Source organism: Schistocerca piceifrons, chromosome 10, assembly GCF_021461385.2.
Source record: "Schistocerca piceifrons isolate TAMUIC-IGC-003096 chromosome 10, iqSchPice1.1, whole genome shotgun sequence".
Classification (NCBI taxonomy): Eukaryota; Metazoa; Arthropoda; class Insecta; order Orthoptera; family Acrididae; genus Schistocerca; species Schistocerca piceifrons.
The window spans coordinates 37,513,511-37,538,553 of record NC_060147.1 but is presented as its reverse complement, the minus strand read 5'-3'; the positions used below and the strand labels follow the sequence as shown (position 1 = coordinate 37,538,553).

Below are 25,043 nucleotides of genomic sequence, written 5' to 3'. Positions count from 1 at the left end.
TGTTGAGCAACTGAAGGATCTAAAAAGTAGGTGGATAGTCAGTACTTGCAGTCCACAGCTATCATCCTAGTCCCTTGGAATAGCCCTCACTCTCATTCCTCAGCTGCCCTTTTTTGATTCTGTCTTGGCTTTGACGCTGGTCATGCTGAGTCTGATAGTAGGAGCCAGCCCCCAGATAACACTGTACTTTATTTAACTCGAATCACGACTTTGAAACTGGTTGTGAGTCTTTTTGAAGTTTTGTAATCCACACCTTGAATGGCCTTTCTTTGGAAATGGGGAACTCTTGAGGTGTTATTCATATGCTGTATATGTGTTCAGCAGGTGGATGGGTATTGTAATGCATTAGCAGCTATTGTTGCATCCATCAATGGGCCAATTCTTACTGTGGGAACCTTGTGCGATCATTAGTATCTTCAGTTTTTGTTTTAATTGTTTATTTTTTGATGTAGTTAAATGTTATAAGAATGAGGAAACAAAAATCACCACATTTAAAACCATTCTTTTCATCATCTGTGTCACTCCAAGAAGTCTTCACGTTCTCTGATTCAAGAGATATGGTTCAAATAATTTCACAACACGCTTTGCAATATTCTATATATTTTGCTTAAATATTCATTTCATTTTTTGGTTTTTGTTTCGTAGTTGAGATATGATGTTATAACTTCTCTTGCACAGGTCATTTGTTTGATATGCAAAAGAGTGCAACAGGCAATGCTTTGACTGAGTAATAATTTTCAGGTGCATGTGCTAACAAAGTCGTCACCTTTGCTGGAGCAGAGGAGACACCACTGATGTTTTCTCGATGCAGTTCTCTCGGGTCACTGAGCAGCTTCGAGCAGCATTCGATACACGATGACCGCAGCTCTGTCATAAGTGATTTCAGGTATGTCTCTTAAAATGTGTAGTAAATTTTCTTCTGACTGTAGTTTTTGTAGTTTTGAGGCAGAACAGGCTGAAAATGGGGGAGTGCAATAAATTAATTTTCCACAATACAGTAAAAAAGGGTAATTATGAACTTGTGGGACAGAATTGCTGGCCAATTCCAACCTACAGGAGAAATGTTGAGTACTGCCAATAGACACACACAAAAATACTTAAGTTTACTATATTTAGGAACTTATGAGTTGTACCAGTAGGAGGGAAGGTGGCTATGGTGGGGAAGGTTAGAAAGGAAGGGCAGCTCATGCAGCTTGCAAGATGAGAGGGATCACCACAAGAAAGTCTCATTGGCTGCCTTTGCTTTTTAACCTGTGTCTTGCCTGAGAATGGAACTATCAGTCCCGAAAGTTAGAATAGTGTGTGTACTCCTGTAAATGTCTACTAGTAAACCCTCGTTTCTGTTAAGGATCATACTCTCATGTACAGAACAGGTTTAAACTACTTCTGATTACTTTTCAAATGAGTTAATATGTTAAATATTAGATTTTAAGAATGCGCTTGCCACTTCTCCTGATATAAATGGGAGACTTCTGGTTTTCTACTTTTTATCCCACCTCCTGAGTATTCCACTATTTCTCCATATTTTTAGTTAATTATCGTCAAACCTAAGACATTTGTTTTGAAAACCTTCCATTTGATTTTTGGCTAATAGGCCAGCAGATTCTGCGCCGAAATATTGCGGCAGGAAGTTGCAAACATCTGGCACTTCGCCCAAAGCACTGGGCGAGTTCATTTGTTTGTTTCGAAGGGAACCTTTTGGCACCGAGCGAGGTGGCGCAGTGGTTAGACACTGGACTCGCATTCGGGAGGACGACGGTTCAATCCCGCGTCCGGCCATCCTGATTTAGGTTTTCCGTGATTTCCCTAAATCGCTCCAGGCAAATGCCGGGATGGTTCCTTTCAAAGGGCACGGCCGACTTCCTTCCCCGTCCTTCCCTAATCCGATGAGACCGATGACCTCACTGTCTGGTCTCCTTCCCCAAAAACAACCAACAACACCCAACCAAACCTTTTGGTCAACAGTGTCTGAAACCTTTCGGCTAGTCGGCCATGACAGAATCGAGGTGCACGCCCTGCAGTCTTTCTCAAACGATTTTACACAAACCAGTTGGTAAAAACATTCATTTTTGCTTTACTAATAGCTTTGTACGTCAGGTTCATGGTGATGTGCCCATCATTTCATTCATGGTCATAGTTATTGTGATATTTATGTGGAAGTAAAACACTGTGTGTGAAATTCTAAATAGTTTGCAATGAAAAATAGAGGTTGCTACGAGTTTGTGTTTGGTGCATATTACATAATATGTTACAGCGTATGAAGTTTAGCTTATATATTGAATTTTTCTTTAGAATTGCTTTGAGGTATTTGTCACCAATCTCCAGAAAATTGATCTGACGTAGCACACTCATTTCTGATCGCGCTGTGCCAGGAATAAAGCCTGAGTGAAATATTCACAACATTCCTCATATGTAATAAACAGTTTGAGATACTGAAATGAGATTGTGGCAAGTTATAGCGCCCAAAAAGGAGAGTATTTTGCCATATGGGTATTATGCAAAACTTCATTATCTGTCATGTTCTTCCACTAACTACAGATTTTTTGGATCAAAGAATGCAATTTTTAAGGGCCATCGATAGCTGATGAAATGAGAAATGCTATGTGTTTTGGAACAGCATAAGTGAAGACATTGCACATTTATTTTGTACTGAGAACGTGCTTTTTAATAAGCTAACCACTTTTTCGGAATTCTTTTCCAATTACTTTTGCACGACATATTAGTGAGGCGAGACTGTGTAAACTCTGCTGTGTTTTGGGAAAAGAAGCAAATTTTAACATGACAACCAGAGAAATGTGTAGGTTTTAATCAAAATTCGCCACTCATTACCCTTCTCTGAAAGTTACAAATGGTTAACTAGCCAGGTGAAAATAAATCACTACATTTTCGGCAAAATTCATATTAGTACTAACCAAAGCAAAGGTGACAGTAGATCCTTTCGAATGGTCACCGTGCAACTGTGACCGTGGAGGGTCTCCCACTTAATATTTACAGAAAATGTGAGCGTAGGCTTCAGTTAAGAACGGCACTCTCGCTCTCCAGCACTCGGCATTTCACGTACAGCGGCTGTCCGTAACCCCCACCACTACCGCTATCCCCACGCACGCCCTGCCATCTGCGCATCTACCAGCCACGGTATTCTGCGTGCCCTGTACACAAGCATTCATTGTCAGTTCCAGCCTACGTGAGCTTTTGTATGAAGTCATTGGGGAATGGCATCACAATGGCCAAGATGGGGAGTACTAGGGTCTCTAAGAGCTTCTTTTTGAACTCAAAAGGAAATACTTTTTTATATTTCTGTAGTGAGTGAAACAATGCTGAAGGTTTCTTACAGACTGCAGATGTGTGCTCAGTCTCACTGACAGATTTGCTTGCATTTTAGATGGGTGAAGTTTCAGACCTCTATTCTGCACCCACTCTGATAAGCAAGTAAGTCAGCATTTACGTGCTAGATGGCTGTGCACAGGTTTGTCAGACTTTTGCTCAGGTATAACTGAAGGTTGTCGGCGTATAAGAGATATTTAATGGATTCCTTCCACCTCGCTGTGCTTCTGTGAATATGACGAGTCTGAGAACGGTGGCACAGTGGTCCACGATTGCACAATCTTGCTGTTGTAAAATAGCACTGAAGGACAAAATGATTAGTTGTTGGGATTGGATGGCCCCTAAGAAAACTGTGTTTTGTGAGATTATGGAGGGTATAAGACAAAAATTAAGTGATGCAGTTTATACAATTTCAAAAATGTTTTCCATAAGATGAAGAGTGATGTCTGGAAAAAAGTTCAATGCTATACTCTATATATGCAACACATTTTTTATCTGTGTTCATTAATTTTATAGTTTCCTCGAGAGAACTTTCCTCTGGGACAATGAAAAGAGTAAATCTGTCCTTAAACTGTAAGTTATTCGAATACTACATGTTCAGCTGGGCCTGTTGGAATTGGTATACCCGTATCAGGAATAACTGTTTGCATTCAGCCACTTTAACAGTACTTGATACAACACAGTCTACATCTACATCTATACTCTTCAAACCACTGTGAAGTGCATGGCAGAGGGTACATTCCACTATACCAGTTACTATGGTTTCTTCCCATTCAGTTCACATATTGAGTAGCAAAAGAATTATTGCTTAAATGCCGCTGTGTGTGCTGTAATTAATCTAATCTTGTCCTAACAACCCCTGAGTGAGTGATACATAGGAGGTTGTAGTATATTCCTGGAGTCATAATTTAAAACCGGTTCTTGAAACTTTGTATGAGGGTGGTTTAAAAAGTTCTCGGAACGTAATAGAAAAAAGTACTTGCATCACTGACACTTTTTTTATGTTTCAATGTAGTCTCCTTGTACCGTAATGCACTTGGCGCAACGATGTTCCAGTCCCTCGATCTCATCTCGAAAATGAGTATCCTCCAGGGCTATAAAATAGTTGTCAACTCCAGCTATCAATTTTTCGTTTGAAGTGAATCTTCGTCCACCAGGAATAGTTTTCAGTTTTGGGAAGAAATGGGAGTCTGATGGAGCAGTATCAGGTGAGTAAGGCGGGTGTGGCAACAATTCATACCTTAGTTTGTGTAATTTTGCCGTGGCGACGGCACATGTCATTGATCTAGCTTGAAGACTAGTGGCATTCATCTTCTATATAATTTTTTCATTTGCAATTCTTCAGTTAAAATGTGAAATATGGTTTTAGGTGATAGCTGGCAAGCATGAGCAATTCGCACTTTGTCGGTGATCCTCAATGACCATTTTGTGCACTTTTGCAATGATTTCTGGAGTAGTGACACATCTTTGGCTGAACACTCCGGGGATCAACATCTAAGCTCTCCCTACCAAATTTAAATTCCTTTGTCCACTTGGCAACAGTTGAATATGAAGGAGCAGAGTCCCCCCCCCCCCCCACCCCCACCCCCACCCCTCTCCTAGTGTATTCTGGAAATCAGCATGAATGTCCTTTGCTTTCATACCTTTCTTTACGAATTACTTAATCTCTGCTATCAAAAAGAATCCTTCGGTTTAAGAAAATCATAACTATTATGCTATTTGAGTAGATATGTGCGTGAACGGTGTACTGTTGGAAAGAACAAGCTCTCAAGTTTCGCACAGTTCCCTCTTGGTAGCAGCAGTGTGTGCTCACTTCAGTTCTAGTAAAAATGGTATTGGGACAACAGAAAGCATTTTGTGTTTGACGTTTTGCACAGTCTGAGTCGGTAAAAACTGTTCAGCGTGACTTACGTACTAGGTACGGTGCTTTTACATCTAACTTCAAGACACAGCCAGCTCAGTTTCTTTAGCATCTTTGTGACACTCCCCCATAGGACAAACATACCTGTGACCATTCATGCTGCCCTTCTCTGTATACTTTAAATATCCTGTGTTAGTCCTGTTTGGCACTGGTCCCACACACATCAACAATGTGCCAGAATGGGTCTTATGAGTGATTTGTAAGCAGTCTCAGCCAATAAACCGAACTCTGTCACTTACTTTACACATGACTGAACCTATGTGATCATTCCATTTCATATCCCTGCAAAGTGCTACACCCAGGTATTTGAATGAGTTGACCGATTCCAGCTGTGACTCGTCGTAGTATACCTTCTTCTCCATTTTCTTCCTCTCTCTTTCTCCTTTATATTTTTTTTAGATGTGACTGAATGTGTATGCAGCATCATCTGCAAAAGTATTAGTTTATTATTAATATTGTTTGCAAGGTAATTAATTACGAACTACTGCACCTACCGACTGCCTTGATCCAAAACTTTCAGTATGTCATGTGAGAAACGTGTGAGTCAGGTTTTGCGTGATCAATGTTTTTGTGATCCACGCTGGTTGGGACGGAGGAGGCCATTCTGTTCGAGATACTCCATTACGTTTGAATTCAGAATATATTCTAAGATACCACAAAAATTTGATAACAAGGTATTGGATTGTAGTTTGGATCTCTTCTGCTACCCTTCGTATAGACAGTTGTGACCTGTGCTTTCTTCCAACTATTGGGCACAGTTTTCTGTTTGAGGGATCAGTGATAGATTACAGGCATCAGAGGGTCTAACTCAGCCCAAATTCAGTATAGAATCTGATCGGGATTCCATTGGACCCTGGAGCTATGTTCATTTTTAATGATTTCAGCTGTTTCTCAGCGCTATTGACACTAACTCTTAAATCAGGGCAATTGCCCTGGAATTTCCTATGTAAAGGACCATTTGAAAACAGAGTTAAGCATTTCAGCTCTTGCTTCACTGCCTGCAATGTCAGTTCCTGTCTCATTCACGAGTGACTGGATGTTAACTTCAGTGCCAGTAACAGCTTTTACATACAACTAGAATTTCTTTGGGTTTTGTGAAAGATCATTTTACAGTATTTTTCTATGGCAGTCACTGAAGGATTGTTGCATTGTTCTCTTGACAGCGAAACATGTTCCGTTCAACATCCCTCTTTCTATATTCCTGGGCTTTGTTCACACATATTATGCAGTATTCTCCATTTCTTTTGAAATTTCTTTGTAGTAACTGTATATGTGTACCATGGTGGGTTGTACTGGATACGTATCTGTGGAATGCATTTAAATTATTCCCGTACATGCTGTTATCATGTCCTGAGAGTTATCCTTTGTGCTTTGGTAATTGTTTTTGATACGACAGTGCCATAGTCGCTAATACCAGCTTTGATGTGAACATCCTCAAAGAAGTCAGTCCTATTTATAGTCATTAGATCTAATATATTTTCTTCATGAGTGGGGTTCTGAGCTAGGTAGTTTTCAGAGAAGGCATACAATTTTTAGAGGATGTCTTATAGTGCTCACCACTAACGAAACTATCAGTTTCCCCATTGATTGTTGGATGATCAAATAACATATTTCAGGAGACAATCCTCTCATCTTCAGGTCGATAGCAGTTTGTGGCATTTAATGTATTTAATGAATGCTACAAACTGAGTGTCAACAATCTGATGATGAGTGTATTGTCTCTTGAAATGTGTTGTTGTATTATATCTAGTACTATTAAAATGGCTGAATGCAAATAATTATTAGTGATAAAGTAGAACTATTACCTTAAATCAAATATTAAAGATGATATGCTGTTGCCTTTCTCCTATCTGTGAAATGACTTACCCAGTCAGTTTTTGGGTGACGCGAGCATCATGTTTAAAGTGTGCAGATTATCCTTTTTCACGTAACTCATGAGTCCCCAAGTTAAAAAAAGGGGTAAGCAACTGAGAAAAATCCTAGAATGAACTGGACTGTCGAATTTGTAGCAAGGCATCTATCTACGGAACCACATTCCACAATAAAGATGGATTAAAAATAATGGTTTCCCTTTTTTCGGTGTGGTTGCTGAAAACTCCATACTTCACTGGAAGAAGTAGAACTTTTTACCTGACACTCCATGTGATTTTCACCATTATTAGAACTTTCTGTAATGTAAAGTGAACTGTGAAACTTTTAATTGTCTGATATCATAATTTTTTTAATCATTTGACTAAAGTATAGGGACCAAGTGAGGTGAGACAGAACACACCAGAATCTCATAGGAGAAGAGCAGTGTTCATATTCTGCAATTACTAAGTTAGGTCTTCTGTAGTCGGGGTCTCAGTTAAACCTCACTTCCTTTCTTAAACTACTCGAGGTCCCTCAAAAGTGATTAAGTTCATTACTATTACAGGTTGTATACGACTCGGGAGATCCGGGAAAAACCCGGGAATTCTTTCATTCGGGATAAACCCGGGAATTTTTCATTGTTTTAGTTTTCAGTTAAATTTTTCTGATTTTGACGGGTAAGAACCAATACTCTAACAAAGGATATTACTGTATCCCGCTTCTGCAGTACAATACTGCAGCAAAAAACGAAAATAAAACTTAAGTTGCAAAAGAAATACGCCATATACAACAACAAAACACAGTGTTCATACAAGCGTTTGCCAACTGCAAAGTGTGTCAAAGGCTTTGGGAAGACTATGCAATGCTTCCTAACAACAAATTGTCTCCAATGAGCGTGACGTCACAACTGTTTACTTTAGATACGTTTGAGCAGTTGTGGGCCAGCCCTTGTGCGTGTGCAGTTGAGTCGCGTATGAGAAGTACCTTTTCCCACTTCTCGCTGCAGACGTGTGGTTGGGCGCCACTATCAAATATTGCCCCGGTTCGGAAATATCGGAGATCCGGGGCTGATTCACAGAGCAGTCTGAGTTCTAGTGGGGAGTCTCCACGTGACCTGTGTTTACGTTTAGTGATTTTGCTGTTTCCTCTTCATTTATTGCTCTCACATTAAACAAAAACAAAACCGATATCTATGGCCGTGAGCTATCAAATGAATTAAAATACGTTCGCATAATTATGGAAGAATTTTATAAAGGGGACTATGCTCCAGACTGAACGCTGAAAGGCATAATCAGTCTTAGATGATGATGATGATGATGATGATAATAATTATGGAAGGCTAAAATATGTTACTCATTTCAGGTTTTATCTTCACCTTTCTGACAGTCAGTCATTAATCGCCTTGCAGAACAATGAAGTTATTTTTGTCGGTTTGCAAAGAAATTTGACTTTTATTAATCTTTTCCGCTGGGGCAGTCAATTTATTTGAAACGAAGTGTTTAATTCCATACTATGGGCTAGTTTCAACTGTTCGCTGCATTTCAAAAGTGCATGTTTTCATCTTCTAGCACGTATGGCATTATGCCATAATAAAGAACCAAACATGAGATAATACAGTACCGGCACTCAAGAAAACTTACGTCAGAATCTGAACATTCGAATGTGCACTTTAAGCCAAATTACACATTGTGGTATGGTTCACGGAAAACCGATGTTCTTGGAGTATCCTCTGATGTCTTATTTCTTTTATGACACAGTGTAAGATCTTTTAATGTTTTACACCTACGAACATACGGGCTTCCTGCATCATCGTTGCTGCGCAAGCGCGGTGATGCCTGTTTCTGGCGCTCTCTGGCAACTGCTGAAACGAACCTATTTCTAACAGTCACGGGAAAATATTTCGAATGGTTGTTTGAAAAGTGTTACTTTCAAAGTAAATTTCCTTTTATGCAAGATGAATTATGTGTGAGAATGTACGATGAATTTCTTAAATCACAGAGAGTTTGACTCTCATTTAAAAATCAAGTCTTTGAGGACGTACATTTAGAAAAATTTCGAGCTCAGAAGATCAGACATTTATGTCTTTATTAAAAATTTTACTGACACATTTGTGTGTTTTATCTTAAAGTGTAACACTCGCAAAAAAATCAACATTATATGCGAAAGCTTAGCTTCTCTTGCAGCTTATTAATCTCCGAGACCAATATTTTATGTGAAAGCTTTGCTTTTCTTGTAGTAACGCTGTGTATGTTAATTTAAACCATTAACTTTTCCTATTTGTGTGTATGCGCTACTTAACAGTGATATTGCTATTGGCTCACTACATCACGTATCCTACGCTAGAAGATCTGCTGTCATCGGCTGGTGAGATCACGTGACGAACTATGACTGGCTACAAATGCGCATTGCAATCTTGATTTCAATGCTTCAGAAAGTAACATGTGGCGTTTGGTGGAATTTAAATTTACACTTTTGTAATATGAAAATATGCAGCGCACATGTTGCTGCACATCAAAGATCTTTCCGAAATGTGTTTTGTACTATAACCATTCAAAGGATTGATCTACATCTACATCTACATCCATACTCCGCAAGCCACCTGATGGTGTGTGGCGGAGGGTACCCTGAGTACCTCTATCGGTTCTCCCTTCTATTCCAGTCTCTTATTGTTCGTGGAAAGAAGGATTGTCAGTATGCCTCTGTGTTGGCTCTAATCTCTCTGATTTTATCCTCATGGTCTCTTCGCGAGATATACGTAGGAGGCAGCAATATACTGCTCGACTCTTCGGTGAAGGTATGTTCTCGAAACTTCAACAAAAGCCGGTAAAGAGCTACTGAGCGTCTTCCTGCAGAGTCTTCCACTGGAGTTTATCTATCATCTCCGTAACACTATCGCGATTACTAAATGATCCTGTAACGAAATGCGCTGCTCTCTGTTGGATCTTCTCTATCTCTTCTATCAACCCTATCTGGTACGGATCCCACACCGGTGAGCAATATTCCAGCAGTGGGCGAACAAGTGTACTGTAACCTACTTCCTTTGTTTTCGGATTGCATTTCCTTAGGATTCTTCCAATGAATCTCAGTCTGGCATCTGCCTTACCGACGATCAACTTTATATGATCATTCCATTTTAAATCACTCCTAATGCATACTCCCAGATAATTTATGGAATTAACTGCTTCCAGTTGCTGACCTGCTATTTTGTAGTTAAATGATAAGGGAACTATCTTTCTATGTATTCGCAGCACATTAAACTTTTCTACATTGAGATTCAATTGCCATTCCCTGCACCATGCGTCTATTTGCTGCAGATCCTCCTGCATTTCAGTACAATTTTCCATTGTTACAACCTCTCGATGCACCACAGCATCATCCGCAAAAAGCCTCAGTGAACTTCCGATGTCATCCACAAGGTCATTTATGTATATTGCGAATAGCAACGGTCCAATGACACTCCCCTGCGGCACACCTGAAATCACTCTTACTTTGGAAGACTTCTCTCCATTGAGAATGACATGCTGCGCTCTGTTATCTAGGCACTCTTCAATCCATTCACACAAATGGTCTGATAGTCCATATGCTCTTACTTTGTTCATTTGTTGATAAGTTTTACAGTTCCGAGGAAACGTATACTGTCACTTGACAGGGAAAAAGTGTATTTTCGCCCGGGAGAAAGCGTAATTTTAACCTGGAAGAATCCGGGAATTTTTTTTTCTTGTCCGCGTATACACCCTGTATTAAGCTGCAGTTAATTTTTGTAGCAGCTACCCATATAGTGTGCACCTCTATGTGGTACGCTTCTGTGACAGCCGCAGGACGAGCGGTGCCGTATCTCCCAGCGAGCTGCCCGACTCGCCGACACAGACGGTTCCTCCGAGCCCCGGCCCCCACCACTCCGGGCCGGCTTCCGTCACCGGAGCGCCTGCCCGGTCCGGCCACAGGGCCGGAGACTTCGTGGGCCGCCTTCCCGAGAGGACGCACCTACTGCCGGCTGCCAGGCACCACGGTCAGTGTGCGACATTAACAGACCTCACGTGCAAACAGTGGGTGTGTATGTGTTGGTGTCTGTATGGTGGTGTGTGTGAATGTGAGTGCTTTTTCTAGAGAAAGTGCAAGAGCTCAAAAGCTAGTATATACTATTCTCTGTCGCACATTTCTGTGTGCCACGCATCGGTCAGCTACAAGTGAGTGGTTGCCTTTCCTTTATTGCATCCTTTAGGATTTAGTGCATCCAGGATTCGCCATTGTTACGAGTTCTTTTAGTCATGACAACTTGTGTTTATGCGCTAATAGCAAAATGTGTAGCTTATCACTCATTTCTATAACTTTTTTGAAGACTTCTATAAATTTATCTTAACATTTAACACTATGTAGAGAACACACTTCACCCTCAAATGGCTCTGAGCACTATGGGACTTAACTTCTGAGGTCATCAGTCCCCTAGAACGTAGAACTACTTAAACCTACCTAACCTAAGGACATCACACACATCCATGCCCGAGGCAGGATTCGAACCTGCAACCGTCGCGGTTGCGCGGTTCCAGACTGTAACGCGTAGAACCTCTCGGCAAACCCGGCCGGCACACTTCACCCTCATGTCCTACTTTCTTGTACTGTTGTCACACTCAATAAATGTTTATGTCAATGTAATTGTTAGACATTGTCGGAACAGAGATTAAATGTAAAAAAAAAAAAAAAAAAAAAAAAAAAAAAAAAAAAAAAAAAAAAAAAAAGTACTCTCTGAAACGATTTATATACATACATACATATATATTTAAAAACAAAGATGATGTGACTTACCATACGAAAGCGCTGGGTCGATAGAAACACAAACAAACACATACATACACACAAAATTCAAACTTTCGCAACAAACTGTTGCCTCATCAGGAAAGAGGGAAGGAGAGGGAAAGACGAAAGGATGTGGGTTTTAAGGGAGAGGGTAAGGAGTCATTCCAATCCCGGGAGCGGAAAGACTTACCTTAGGGGGAAAAAAGCACAGGTATACACTCGTACACACACACATATCCATCCGCACATATACAGACACAAGCAGACAAATGTCCGCTTGTGTCTGTATATGTGCGGATGGATATGTGTGTGTGTTCGACTGTATACATCCTTTCGTCTTTCCCTCTCCTTCCCTCTTTCCTGATGAAGCAACCGTGGGTTGCGAAAGCTTGAATTTTGTCTGTGTGTTTGTGTTTGTGTGTCTATCAACATACCAATATATATAATTTTTCCCACGTGGAATGTTTCCCTCTATTATATTGATATCATACATATATACATATAGATATAATGCATACATATATTGCACAGTGACACTAACAACGTGAAATCTCAAAAAAATATTATTTTTTAGTTACCACTGTGAGGGAATAGTGCAGAATGCTCTCTACATAACTGCGGTAGTGCAGTAATCCAAGTGCATAGAGTTTCCAAGAGGTGTCTGTAACAGCACTGTGTTGGAGAAAAAAGAGGGGAGTGGCTTGTCCATCCTCGTAACAGTTAGGAATCGCTGAGTTAGCTTCAGGCTGTCAGGTGTACTATATGGTCAGTAGAGTGACTTGTGCGTGAAATGGTACATTGTTTGTCATTTTTCTGTAGGATTTTCTAATTATCGCATTGCTAGGCAATTGAATTTGTGCTTGTCACATTGCTTGCCTTTAGGATTTTGCAAAGTCTGCAAGCATCCACTATTGTCAAACACTTCTGTTTTAGCAAAAGTTGTTAAAACTCCTGACAGGCACTTCTTAATTATCTGTAAATGTGCTACTCTATTAAAGAAGCAGTCCAACAACTTGAAGATCAACAAACAATTAATTTGTTGTTGTCTTAACGTACAGGTCCCCGAGAGAAGAAGACTTTTCTTGATACTGAGGTCACTGTACCAATTACAGCTATTAAATTTCCTTGTTCAAATTTTTTGTTATGTATATGTTCTGTTTTATGGCACAGCTTTTCTTCTACGATTCAAAGTCATTCATCTATTTTGGCAGCATTACTGAATTCTTGGTGTAATCACTTTTCCTACCTATTCATTCTACTATTAAGATGGGAAATTAAGTCTTGTAGTTTACTTTTTATATCATCTAATCTGTTCTCGATCTTTGCAAAATTTCTGTCCATTTGTGTGAATCTGTTATTCCTTTGAGAAAATTGGTCTGATACTGATTGCATAAACCCTTCCGTGGTTACATTATCTTTAATGAAAGCCGTATTATGTTATTTGATTATGCAGATAAATCTAAAATCTAGAAGTGAAAAAATGTTCATTAGTAAGTATATTTCATTTGTAATTTAACGTCTCCTACATCTTAACATCACATTAATTATGTTTGAAATTCCCTGTATCGTGTATGTAGTGTCGTGTTGTTGGCTGCCGCCGCCAGTGCGTATTGCGACTGAGACTGTCGGATGCAGTCTCCTAGAGACGCACTGTAATCCAAACCCACTGGCTACCAACCCGTGTTGAAACTCTTGAAACGCTGATGTGGTAGTCGAACCTGTGTTGTTAATTTGTTACTGGGCGATGTGATTGTATGTACAATTATGAGTGTAGCACAGTATCACACGAAATCGTGATTCGTTGAATCCTAATTTATCCTTGTACCCCACAAAATATCAACTAGTGTCCACATATTGCTTATCTGATCAGTTTTTATTGTGAATCAAATATCAAGTTTCTTTGTTCGCATGTATCCCCGTGTTTAATAACCGATTTGTTTAATGCATTCCTAATTGTATTTTTTAAAGGTATAATCTTGTAAAATACTTCTTAAACGACGATTAACTTGTCAGCATATGTTTTGAAAGAAGTTTGTCACTTTTTTGATGATCTAATCATGGTGTCAGACTTTTGTATTTTAAGATTACAATCCTTTGGCTTCTTTATCTCTGTTTCACTGCCCAGAATTACACATGTGAACTTAAGTTTTCTGTATTTCGTCTCTGTAGTATTCGTTTTCTTGTCAGTAGCGTTGGATTGATGTCAAAATTTGGTTGCTTCTTCTTGTTGCATCTTGCTGTCATTGTTAGTATGATTCTATTTCTGATAACCATTTGTTTTTGGGCTTGCACCGTGTTCCTTGTAGCAGTATTCCTCACTGAGGAGTCTCCAAGAGTGAGAGTCCACGACCGTCAAACACTTCTTTATTTAGCAAAAGTTGTTAAACTCCTGACAGGTTCTCATTAGTTATTCATTAATTTGCAACACTATTAAAGGAGTAGACTAAGAACTTGAAGATAAAAAAATAACTTATTCTTCTTTTAACATACAGTGAGTTGTCTTTGTCTTAAGTGATAAAACAAATGCCATTACCAATCACTTCAATTTAGTTGTCATTGTCTGTCGGATGTTCGGGTCGTCGATATTTCTTGGAGCAGCGTACTGCATGGAGGGTCTGTTAGCTTTACTTGTGATAATGTAATGTGCAGCTCGGCTACTCTCATTGCCGTACAAAGCCCAAACAAACAGAGCAGCAGCAGAACTTGACCTAAAGTGACATGATACAAAACAAAAATAGCTTTAATTCTTGAAAGGATGATGTTATCTGACTTAACCAACTTCCCACTAATGCAAAATTTGTCACACTTTTTCATTTAGACACAACTACAGTAAAGTAGTTTCTGATCAGCCAACTAACTTTATCCAGAATTATTACCAACAAGACCACAGAAAGAATTATATCCTCTAAAGTAGCATAATTTGTGTGTTTAATTTTGTAACATTCCTTATTTTTGTTATTTTGATTTTATTTTAATTTGTAGAATTGCACCACACAGAAAGGTATGGCTTATCCTATAGGTATAATTTCCCTTTACTTATTTATTTTTGTTTTTTCATATTTTTAGACATTAAAATCAACATGTCAACAATTCAACAGTCCCAGGACCCACTCGGAGATTCCGAAAAATAGTTTTAATTGCCAAGACACAAAAGACTGAGGACTATCCGGAACCAGAAAGTGTGCTTATGATGAAAGGAACAGGTGAAACTAGAAAGGAATGTTGTAGTAAGCATGTTTGCTTTAATTTTATCAGAATGTTTGACTGTCTTGCAATTATGATTGTGCTCAGTACTTGCAGACCAGAAGTAAGCAGGACTTGATTCCTTCTTGAAAAGTGTTTCTGCTATCTCCTCCTTTAGTAAAATGCTCAAACAGAAGGATGTGCATCAGACTGAATGACAATAAGTATAAACTCTTTCGTAACAGCATTGATAGCATAGAAGATCGTGATCTTGCTATGCATGAAACAATATTTCTACATCTGAAAAAGACAAAGGTTTGTCTAAAGACCATGGCAATAACAAAAGGAAGTGCAGCAGAAAAAATTACTGGGCTCCTGTGAAGTTTCCACTGAAGAGTACCGAGAGCGTTAAGCTGTTTACTTCTGAGGACCACCAACTGAATATGATTTTCTATTGGATGTATAAAAATGTAAAGAAGTCTTGCAGTGAAGATTATGGAGCAGTAGAACTATGCAAAGGTGAAGTCTGTGTGGAAAGAAAAGATAGGTCAAATCAGGAAAATGAGAGGAAATAGAGAAGCTATTCAATTCACGAAAAACAAAAATGTAATTCGCTAGAAAATAGGAGACAAATCATTTAATGACCGGAAATACGTCAAGCCCACAGACTGCCGCGAGGAGCTCCAACTATGAGAAAGAACGACTTGATGACTCCAGCTTGTGAGAAATACATTCCAACTTCTTATTTTAACTTTTATGGTTCCATCATTAATATTTAGAACATTTAAAGAGATGTGAAAAAATGGTTGTTTTAATTTTAATATTATTACTATTTTTATATTTCAAATGGTCTCATTTTACATTTTTTAGTTTTAATATTGTATTTTTATTTTTAACACTAACAAAAATTTTATAAGTTTCAAATTAATATTATAAATGTTGAACAATTATGACCGTATTTAATTATCGTATTGTCATATGATGCATTGGCAAATTTAATCAGTACTACTGTCATCTTCATGTTTTTTTGAGAATAAACAGATTTTTCATTACATTAGAATCTCATTCTACAAAATCCTGATCTCCTCTATTATGATTCATGTAGAAGTTAAAGTTAAAAAGATATCAAGACATCATACTACATTCACAACACAATGATAGAAAAATTACAACAGTTATTTTTTCTTTATTTCGGTTAAACAAATTGCATATTAGAATGCTATCAGGTTTTACACCTTGATCAAAAATCTTAGTGAAATAATTATAGCCCAGAGAGTTTCAAAATTTTGTTCTGCCTAGTTCGTCAATTTCATTGGCACTTGGAAATTAAAACCTCTGAAATTTTATACTTCAATTAACAATACACATAAAACCACAAGTACGATTGTGCATCTACATCTATATTCTGCAAACCACTGTGAGGTGCGTAGCAGGGGGTACATCCCATTACATTGCAAAGACAACTGCTACATAATTACATGTAAAAAGTAATTAATTTTAATTTAGATATTTCATTACTGAAGAAGTATAAAAAGATAAATCTCTTCACCAGTTTCATGATAACTAATAGAGCAGTGTGATAATTCCAAATTGTAAGTTTAGATAAATGTTTAAAATGCACTTAGCAACCATGAATGTAATAATACTTTCATCCCTTATCTTATTAGGAAACTAAATTACCATTCACATCTTTAAACATGATTGCCCACAAATGGTTTTTTTGAGATGTCACATTACTTTTGGCAGTGTGTGATATACATTCATATTTACATAGATACATTACAATAATGGAAATTCCTGGATGGAGCAATATGTAAAATAAGGCAACCAGTCACGTATTAGCGGATTGATCCATGCTTAACTGAAAATAGCATTCACACTAGCTTTTGAACATTAGATCTTTTTCTGACAGTAGAACACACATGTACACATATAACCATACAGATATCCAACTGGATACTGAAGTGGTCGTGGCAAGACTGATTACTGATACAGTATTATTGGAAGTAGTTGCATGGGCTGATGAAGGTGGGGAGAGTGTTGTGGGAAACAGATAGATTTTTGGACTGAAGTCTCCAGGGCTGCACAGCAAGATGAAAAGAGTACGGAGGGTAGATCAGAACAAGATGAAGGAAGATGGGGAGGGGGGGGGGGGGAAGTGAAGGTGAAGATGAAGAGAAACAAATTGAGGGGTGAGAGATGGGAGGGTGACGGAGGAGGGTGGGGGAGGGGAGAGAGAGAGAGATGGAGAGAGAGAGAGAGAGAGAGAGAGAGAGAGAGAGAGAGAATGTCCTCATGGCAGGAGGAAGAGTGGAGGGAGAAGGCAAGGCACGATCCGAGTGGTGAAGGACTGGTGTGGACAGATGAGAGAAGGAAGAAGGTAAGGTGAGACAGTGGGAACAGTTTAGCAAAGGTTATAGGCCAGGATGTGCTAGAGAGATTGTTCCCTTGTGCGTGGTTTAAAGAAACTTGTGGTGGAATGGAGTACCCAAATGGTCTGTGTAGTGAAGCAGCTGTTGGAAACACACACACAAACACGTGCCACAAATACGTATATACCTGCATATACATATGCAGTTGCATATGCATATGTGTGTGTCCTGCTGGAATTGCCCAAGCCTGTCGGAATGCACAATGGAAATGAATGGATGCAGGTAATCAGACAGGATGCTTAGGTACATGTCACCTGTCAGAGTTGTTTCTAGACGTATGAGCGGTCCATATCACTCCAACTACACAGGCTCCACCCCATTACAGAACCTCCACCAGCTTGAACAGTTTCCTGTTGGCATGCAGGGTCCAAGGGTTCATGAGGTTGTCCCCATAACTGCACACGTCCATCCACTCTATACAATTTGAAATGAGATTCGTCTGACCAGGCAACATATTTCCAGTCATTAGTAGTTGAGTGTCGGAGTTGACGGGCCCAGGCGAGGCGGAAAGCTGTGTGTCGTGCAGTCATCAAGGGTACATGAGTGGACCTTCGGCTTAAGCCCATATTGATGATGTTTCATTGAACGGTTCACACACCGACATTCGTTGATAGCCCAGCATTGAAATCTGCAGCAATTTGTGGAAGGGTTGCACTTCTGTCACGTTGAACAATTCTCTTCAGTTGTCGTCGGTCCTGTTCTTGCAGGATCTTTTTCCGGCCACAGCGTTGTCGGAGATTTCATGTTTTACTGTATTTTTGATATTCACGGTACACTTGTGAAATGGTTGTATGGGAAAATCCCCACTTAATCGCTACCTCGGAGAGCTGTGTCCCGTTGATTATGCGCTGACTATAACACCACGTTCACACTTGCTCACATCTTGGTAACCTGTCATTGTAGCAGCAGTAACCAATCTAACAACTGCACCAGACACTTGTTGTCTTATATAGGTGTTGCCAACCACAGTGCCATGTTCTGCCTGTTTACATATCTCTGTATTTGAACACGCATGCCTATACCAGTTTCTTTGGTGCTTCAGTGTATAATTCCATCAGACATTTTGAACATAAACTCATACAGACAGAAAATTAGCAAATGGGTAGTACTGCCAGAAAACAAAGTCAGCAACAGACTGAGCACATGGTAGACTAAGAAAAGAAAAAGAATCGAAGGAGAAAAAATTAGAGCTGCTTGACTCTCCGACGATTGAGATATAATAGTTTTGCATGATTTGATAGGGTCCAGTTGCACATAATGAATACACATCTATGTAAATGTATGTATAAACAGAATAATATTCATTGCTAACCAGTCAGTCGTTATATTGGTATCTATGAGAGTAACTTTTAAAGTTCTCGGAATCTTCAACAGACATCAGTGCTAGCGCGACAAGGTTCCTGCGTAATAATAGGTCATCCTCTGTCAGAAAAAAACGTGTCATATCAGTGCTCTTGTCAGAGATCAGTGGTGCAGATATATCTCTCTATGGTTGTTCCCATGTTGTGGTTTATGAAGATGGAAAAAAAGAGATTGGCAAAGTGATTAAGCACTTCATAAAGAAAGGTATGACAACAAAGAAGTCGTGCCAATTTTCAGAACACACTGGTGGACCCTACTTCTCCATAATCAACTAGAGTGGACAGACAAGTTAAAGTTTTTCTTCGATAAGCGTAGAAGTTGAAGTAATGAATTAAATGGCTGGAACTTGAGCCCGGGTCTTCTGCAGGTGTGCTAATCACAATACTACCGTGGCATTGTGGCTACCACAGCTGCATGGGCTAACCTAGTCTAGTATCCTCCCAAACACAAACCAGTTCACACCTTCAGCTCATTTTCCCCTTTTTAAGTCATCAGTTTTGCCGAGGCTCTCCGACACTGGGATAGCACCCCAGCTTTGTACATAACGGGGAAATCCTGCCTGTACCTCAGGAGTAGGTGAGATATTGATTTGGTGGAATTACGTTTTCCTGGAGACATACGAGTCTCAAGTTTTTATCTTAATACCGATGATTTAAGAAGAGGAAAATGGGCTGAAGGTGTGAAATGAAGTTTGTGTTAGGGTCGGAATTGGTCTAGGGTAGTCTGTGCAGTGATTAGCACATCCACCTTGCAAGGAGGAAACCTGCGTTAAATTCCCAGCTGTAGCACAAATTTTAATTCATTACTTCAGCTTCTATCCTTATCAAAGAAGGAAAATGTAATTCCAACAGATCATTAGAGTTTAAATTTGGTAGAGATAGCTTATATTGTGACGGTTTAGGAGGTGGCTAGGCAAGCGAGAGCTCTCACACTTGGTTGTCACCTGGGCAGTGAGCTTTTGTGGTAAAATGGGGTGGAGGGACGTCATTATGTAGCACGGGGGGAAGTGCAAGTGATGCACTGGCTTTAGCTTAATGACCATAGTTAGATTTGGCATAGCCTTAAACACAAACGTATATAGGGTGTTACAAAAAGGTATGGCCAAACTTTCAGGAAACATTCCTCACACACAAATAAAGAAAAAGATGTTATGTGGACATGTGTCCGGAAACGCTTACTTTCCATGTTAGAGCTCATTTTAGTTTCGTCCACCTACGCTCAATGGAGCACGTTATCATGATTTCATACGGGATACTCTACCTGTGCTGCTAGAACATGTGCCTTTACAAGTACGACACAACATGTGGTTCATGCATGATGGAGCTCCTGCACATTTCAGTCGAAGTGTTCGTACGCTTCTCAACAATAGATTCGGTGCCCGATGGATTGGTAGAGGTGGACCAATTCCGTGGCCTCCACGCTCTCCTGACTTCAACCCTCTTGACTTTCATTTATGGGGGCAATTGAAAGCTCTTGTCTATGCAACCCCGGTACCAAAGGTAGAGACTCTTCGTGCTCGTATTGTGGACGGCTGTGATACAATACGCCATTCTCCAGGGCTGCATCAGCGCATCAGGGATTCCATGCGACGGAGGGTGGATGCATGTATCCTCGGTAACGGAGGACATTTTGAACATTTCCTGTAACAAAGTGTTTGAAGTCACGCTGGTACGTTCTGTTGCTGTTTCCATTCCATGATTAATGTGATTTGACGAGAAGTAATAAAATGAGCTCTAACATGGAAAGTATGTGTTTCTGGACACCTGTCCACATAACATATTTTCTTTCTTTGTGTGTGAGGAATGTTTTCTGAAAGTTTGGCTGTACCTTTTTGTAACACCGTGTATACTTACGGTGCAGTGCTGAAAGTGGAGAGTAACACTTTTTAAACCGTTGAAAAGTAGCAAAGGTCTCTCATTCACACACAGACATCAATTTACATCTCTTCAGTGCCGGATGCCTGAATATTTGTAATATGTGATCATATCTTGATATGTTTTGTGTGCTTCAAAACTCTGTACAAAATGAAAAAAATTCAGTCTACGATGACATTATAATATCTTCAGTGCAGACAATTATGTACAGTTGCAAAGCAAACAGTGAAAAATGGAGGTGCAAAAATTACAGGAAGTGCAGTTAAGCGATGTGACAGAAATAAGTATTTGTCATGCAGTAGCAGAGAAATAAATACCTGAGTAACTTTCCTAATTTTCACTATGAATTTTTTTCCCCCTAGAGGAACCATTCAACAAATGAATCTGCAGGTTGAGCAAGTTACCATATATATAAAACAAAGATGCTGTAACTTACCAAATGAGAAAGCGTTGGTATGTTGTCAGACACAGTAAAAAACACACAAATTTCAAGCTTTCGCAACCCAAGGTTGCTTGATCAGGAAGGAGGGAAGGAGAGGGAAAGACTGAAGGATGTGTGTTTTAAGGGAGAGGGTAAGGAGTCATTCCAATCCTGGGAGCGGAAAGACTTACCTTGGGGGGAAAAAAGGTCAGGTATACACTCGCGCGCACACACACACACACACATCTATCCACTCGCACATATACAGACACAGGCAGACATATGTAAATGCAAAGAGGTTGGACAGAGATGTCAGTCGAGGCAGAAGTACAGAGGCAAAGATGTTATTGAATGACAGGTGAGGTACGAGTGGCGGCAACTTGAAATTAGCGGAGGTTGAGGCCTGGTGGGTAACAGGAAGAGAGAATATATTGAAGGGCAAGTTCCCATCTCTGGAGTTCTGATAGGTTGGTGTCAGTGGGAAGTATCCAGATAACCCGGACGATGTAACACTGTGCCAAGATGTGCTGGCCGTGCACCGAGGCATATTTAGCCACAGGGTGATCCTCATTACCAACAAACACTGTCTCCCTGTGTCCATTCATGCGAATGGACAGTTTATTGCTGGTCATTCCCACATAGAAAGCTTCACAGTGTAGGCAGGTCAGTTGGTAAATCACGTGGGTGCTTTCACATGTGGCTCTGCCTTTGATCATGTACACCTTCCGGGTCACAGGACTGGAGTAGGTGGTGGTGGGAGGGTGCATGGGACAGGTTTTACACCGGGAGCAGTTACAAGGGTAGGAGCCAGAGGGTAGGGAAGGTGGTTTGGGGATTTCATAGGGATAAACTAAGAGGTTACGAAGGTTAGGTGGACGGCAGAAAGACACTCTTGGTGGAGTGGGGAGGATTTCTTGAAGGATGGATCTCATTTCAGGGCAGGATTTGAAAAAGTCGTATCCCTGCTGGAGAGCCACATTCAGAGTCTGATCCAGTCCCGGAAAGTATCCTGTCACAAGTGGGGCACTTTTGTGGTTCTTCTGAGGGAGGTTCTGGGTTTGAGGGAATGAGGAAGTAGCTCTGGTTATTTGCTTCTGTACTAGGTCGGGAGGGTAGTTGTGGGATGCAAAAGCTGTTGTCAGGTTGTTGGTGTAATGGTTCAGGGATTCCGGACTGGAGCAGATTCGTTTGCCACGAAGACCTAGGCTGTAGGGAAGGGACCATTTGATGTGGAATGGGTGGCAGCTGTCATAATGGAATATATTTTTCCCACATGGAATGTTTCCCTCTATGCATAATTTCACTGATTTTTCAGTTTATGTTGACAGTGTGGAAACTGAGCTGCAGTTATGAATTACAGAAAAAGTGTGACACTTGCATGGTAAGTTTCATAACAAAATTAGTCTTGCCGACTTATTTTCTCATTATAAGTCCGCAGCTGCAGTTATGTCGATGTATTGATCTATATACTCGTCCAAGCAGCTTTTTTCTGCAATGAAGGGAATGAAATATACCCACAGAAGCTCACTGACTTCAACGTAAAAGTTTGTCTTCGAAATAGCAGTGCTCGACGAGTTGTATGATATTGATTCTTTAGTGAATAGCAAAATAAGTAATATTAATTGACATCCTGTGTTTGTATGTTTAATGTTTACATTAAATGGTAACAAAATATGTTGGTCAATTTAAATGTCTCGTACGTAGTTGCCCCATGTTCTTCGCTTCATCAAAATATTCAGAAATGTTTCACTCCATTTCATTGTCATTTCTCATTAATACAACTGTCTTAGAAAATACGTTTGCCATGAAACACATTAATGAGCCACCACGAAACAATGCATCTCTGTGGAACATGACATTATTGGCCATAGAACAAGACTCATCGCAAAGCTATCTTGTTCCGATCCCTCCCTCCCCTATCTTCATCTCACTCGACCTTTCCTCATGTTATATCACCATCAGTTAGCTGGTTGCTTACTGCTGTGCTGTGTACACGAACCAGCTTCCACGAGCAGATGCGCATAAAATGGTCATGGAGGATTGCCGACTGAAAGTGTGGGACATTGCTACAGAGTAAGGATCTCATCTAAACAGCCACATCACATCTTAACAATGGAATTGAATATGAGAAAATTATCTACTAGGTGGGTGCTGCGACTCTTAATGCAGGATCAGGATGCAAATGTATGAACCGTGTTTGACACACTTTTTGGAGCAACCAGCAAGCCTTTTTGCACCAGTAGGTGAACCTTGGGCTCACTGCTATACCCCAGAAAAAGAAATAACAGTCAGAGCAGTGGAAGAATGCTGATTCACCAACACAGTCAGTCATAAAGGTCACAGCATCAGTTTTTTGGGATGTGAAAAAGATTTTGCTGCTAGAGTATCTTCCCATCGGTGAAAGAATTAATGGGACAATGTTATGCTAACCTCCTGGACCAACTGCGCCAAAAGATACACGGAAAAAGGCAAGGTTTAAAAAGGAAGTAAGTTATCCTTCATCAAGACAGTGCTTGCCCACAACTAAGTGCCATTACTGTGGCAGATATATGTGAACTAAGATACAAATTGTTGCCACACCCATCATATTCGCCCGATTTGACTCCGTCAGACTTTCATCTCTCCCCCAAACTCAAAATTTTTCTCATGGGATGGAAATTCTCTTTGAACGAAGAACTGACAGCAGAAGAAGAGTATTTTGTGGGCCTAGAGGAATCTAATTTTTGAGATGAGATAGTGACATTGGAACATCGCTAGATCTAGTGCATTAGTATACAGAAAGACTACATTGAAAAATAAAAAAAGTTTCTATTCAATTCAGAGAACTTCGAATGTTATTTTTATAATAATCGTAGAGCTCAACAGTTGCGTAAGTGGTTGCAATGCCGCGAATCCTCAGTTATTCTTGCAAGCTCGTGTACTTGTTCCCCTTCCAACACTGGTAGAGTCTACTTACACCTGACAAGAGTCAAGAAACAAGTTTACGTCCATAAATGGGCAGTGATAGAGACTTGAGAGTCGAGTCTCAAAAGAGTTCGGGGATCTCTAATGATCTCTATTGGGTAGCAGCTTGTAACAAAAGTGGAAACTGATGTGATAGTGAACAGAAGTAGGGTTTCTGAAATGAAGTGAATGGTTTGATAGGAGTCAAATCAAGATGTGAAATGTTATTAAATCAAGATGTGAAATGTTATTGGTGAAAACTTATTGTATCATTCATTTCTTTTCAATGAATCTTCACTGCAATATACCCCTAATGGCACCCAAGACAGGGTCCTCCACTGACTTGATTCTCCCAGTGGTGCGTTTCCCACACAGCTCGTGTGAGAACCTGTGGTTGCAGGGTTTAGTAATCATGGGTGGAAACATCAGCAACAGTGAAAGCGTGGGTCAGGGCGGAAGGTGTGCACAGATAGTCTCACTGTTAAGGCAACTGCTCGTGAAAAGCGGGGGATATAGGTTTGAGGCGTAGGCTGGCATAAACTTTCATTTTTAGGATTCTGCACCTCAGTCGGAAAAAACGGAACCCTTACAAGATCGCTTTGTTGTCTTGTCTGTCCTGTCAAACTGTTAAGACCCCCTTTCCACAGGAACAAGTAGATGTATCAAATGTACATGCCTGAGTGAAATTGCAATGTGTCTCATTATAACTACATTCAGTCAGCATGACTACTTACAACGCACTGATGGTAGCTGCATTGTCAGTTGGAATGTAGATCTGAAATACAATAAAAAAACACGCAGATGTTATTACTGATGTTGGCCTTCTTTCTGTCCTAAATTGAAACATACGTCACATACTGAGGTCTATGGTCTGTTGGTAGCGTCAAAAAGCCAAAGCTTCTAAGTCAGTGCAATCAAAAGATATGGCCATATATGTT

The 25,043-nt window shown here is 40.0% G+C and overlaps 1 protein-coding gene across 1 annotated transcript in view; it reads left to right on the top strand.

The window, feature by feature from the left end:
- Positions 1-25,043, top strand: part of LOC124718638 — a 526,059-nt gene that overhangs the window by 390,312 nt on the left and 110,704 nt on the right. The window contains exons 19-20 of the mRNA XM_047244262.1: positions 742-886; positions 10,909-11,105. Of these exons, the coding sequence (XP_047100218.1) occupies positions 742-886; positions 10,909-11,105 (342 nt within the window). The remainder of the gene's footprint in view (positions 1-741; positions 887-10,908; positions 11,106-25,043) is intronic.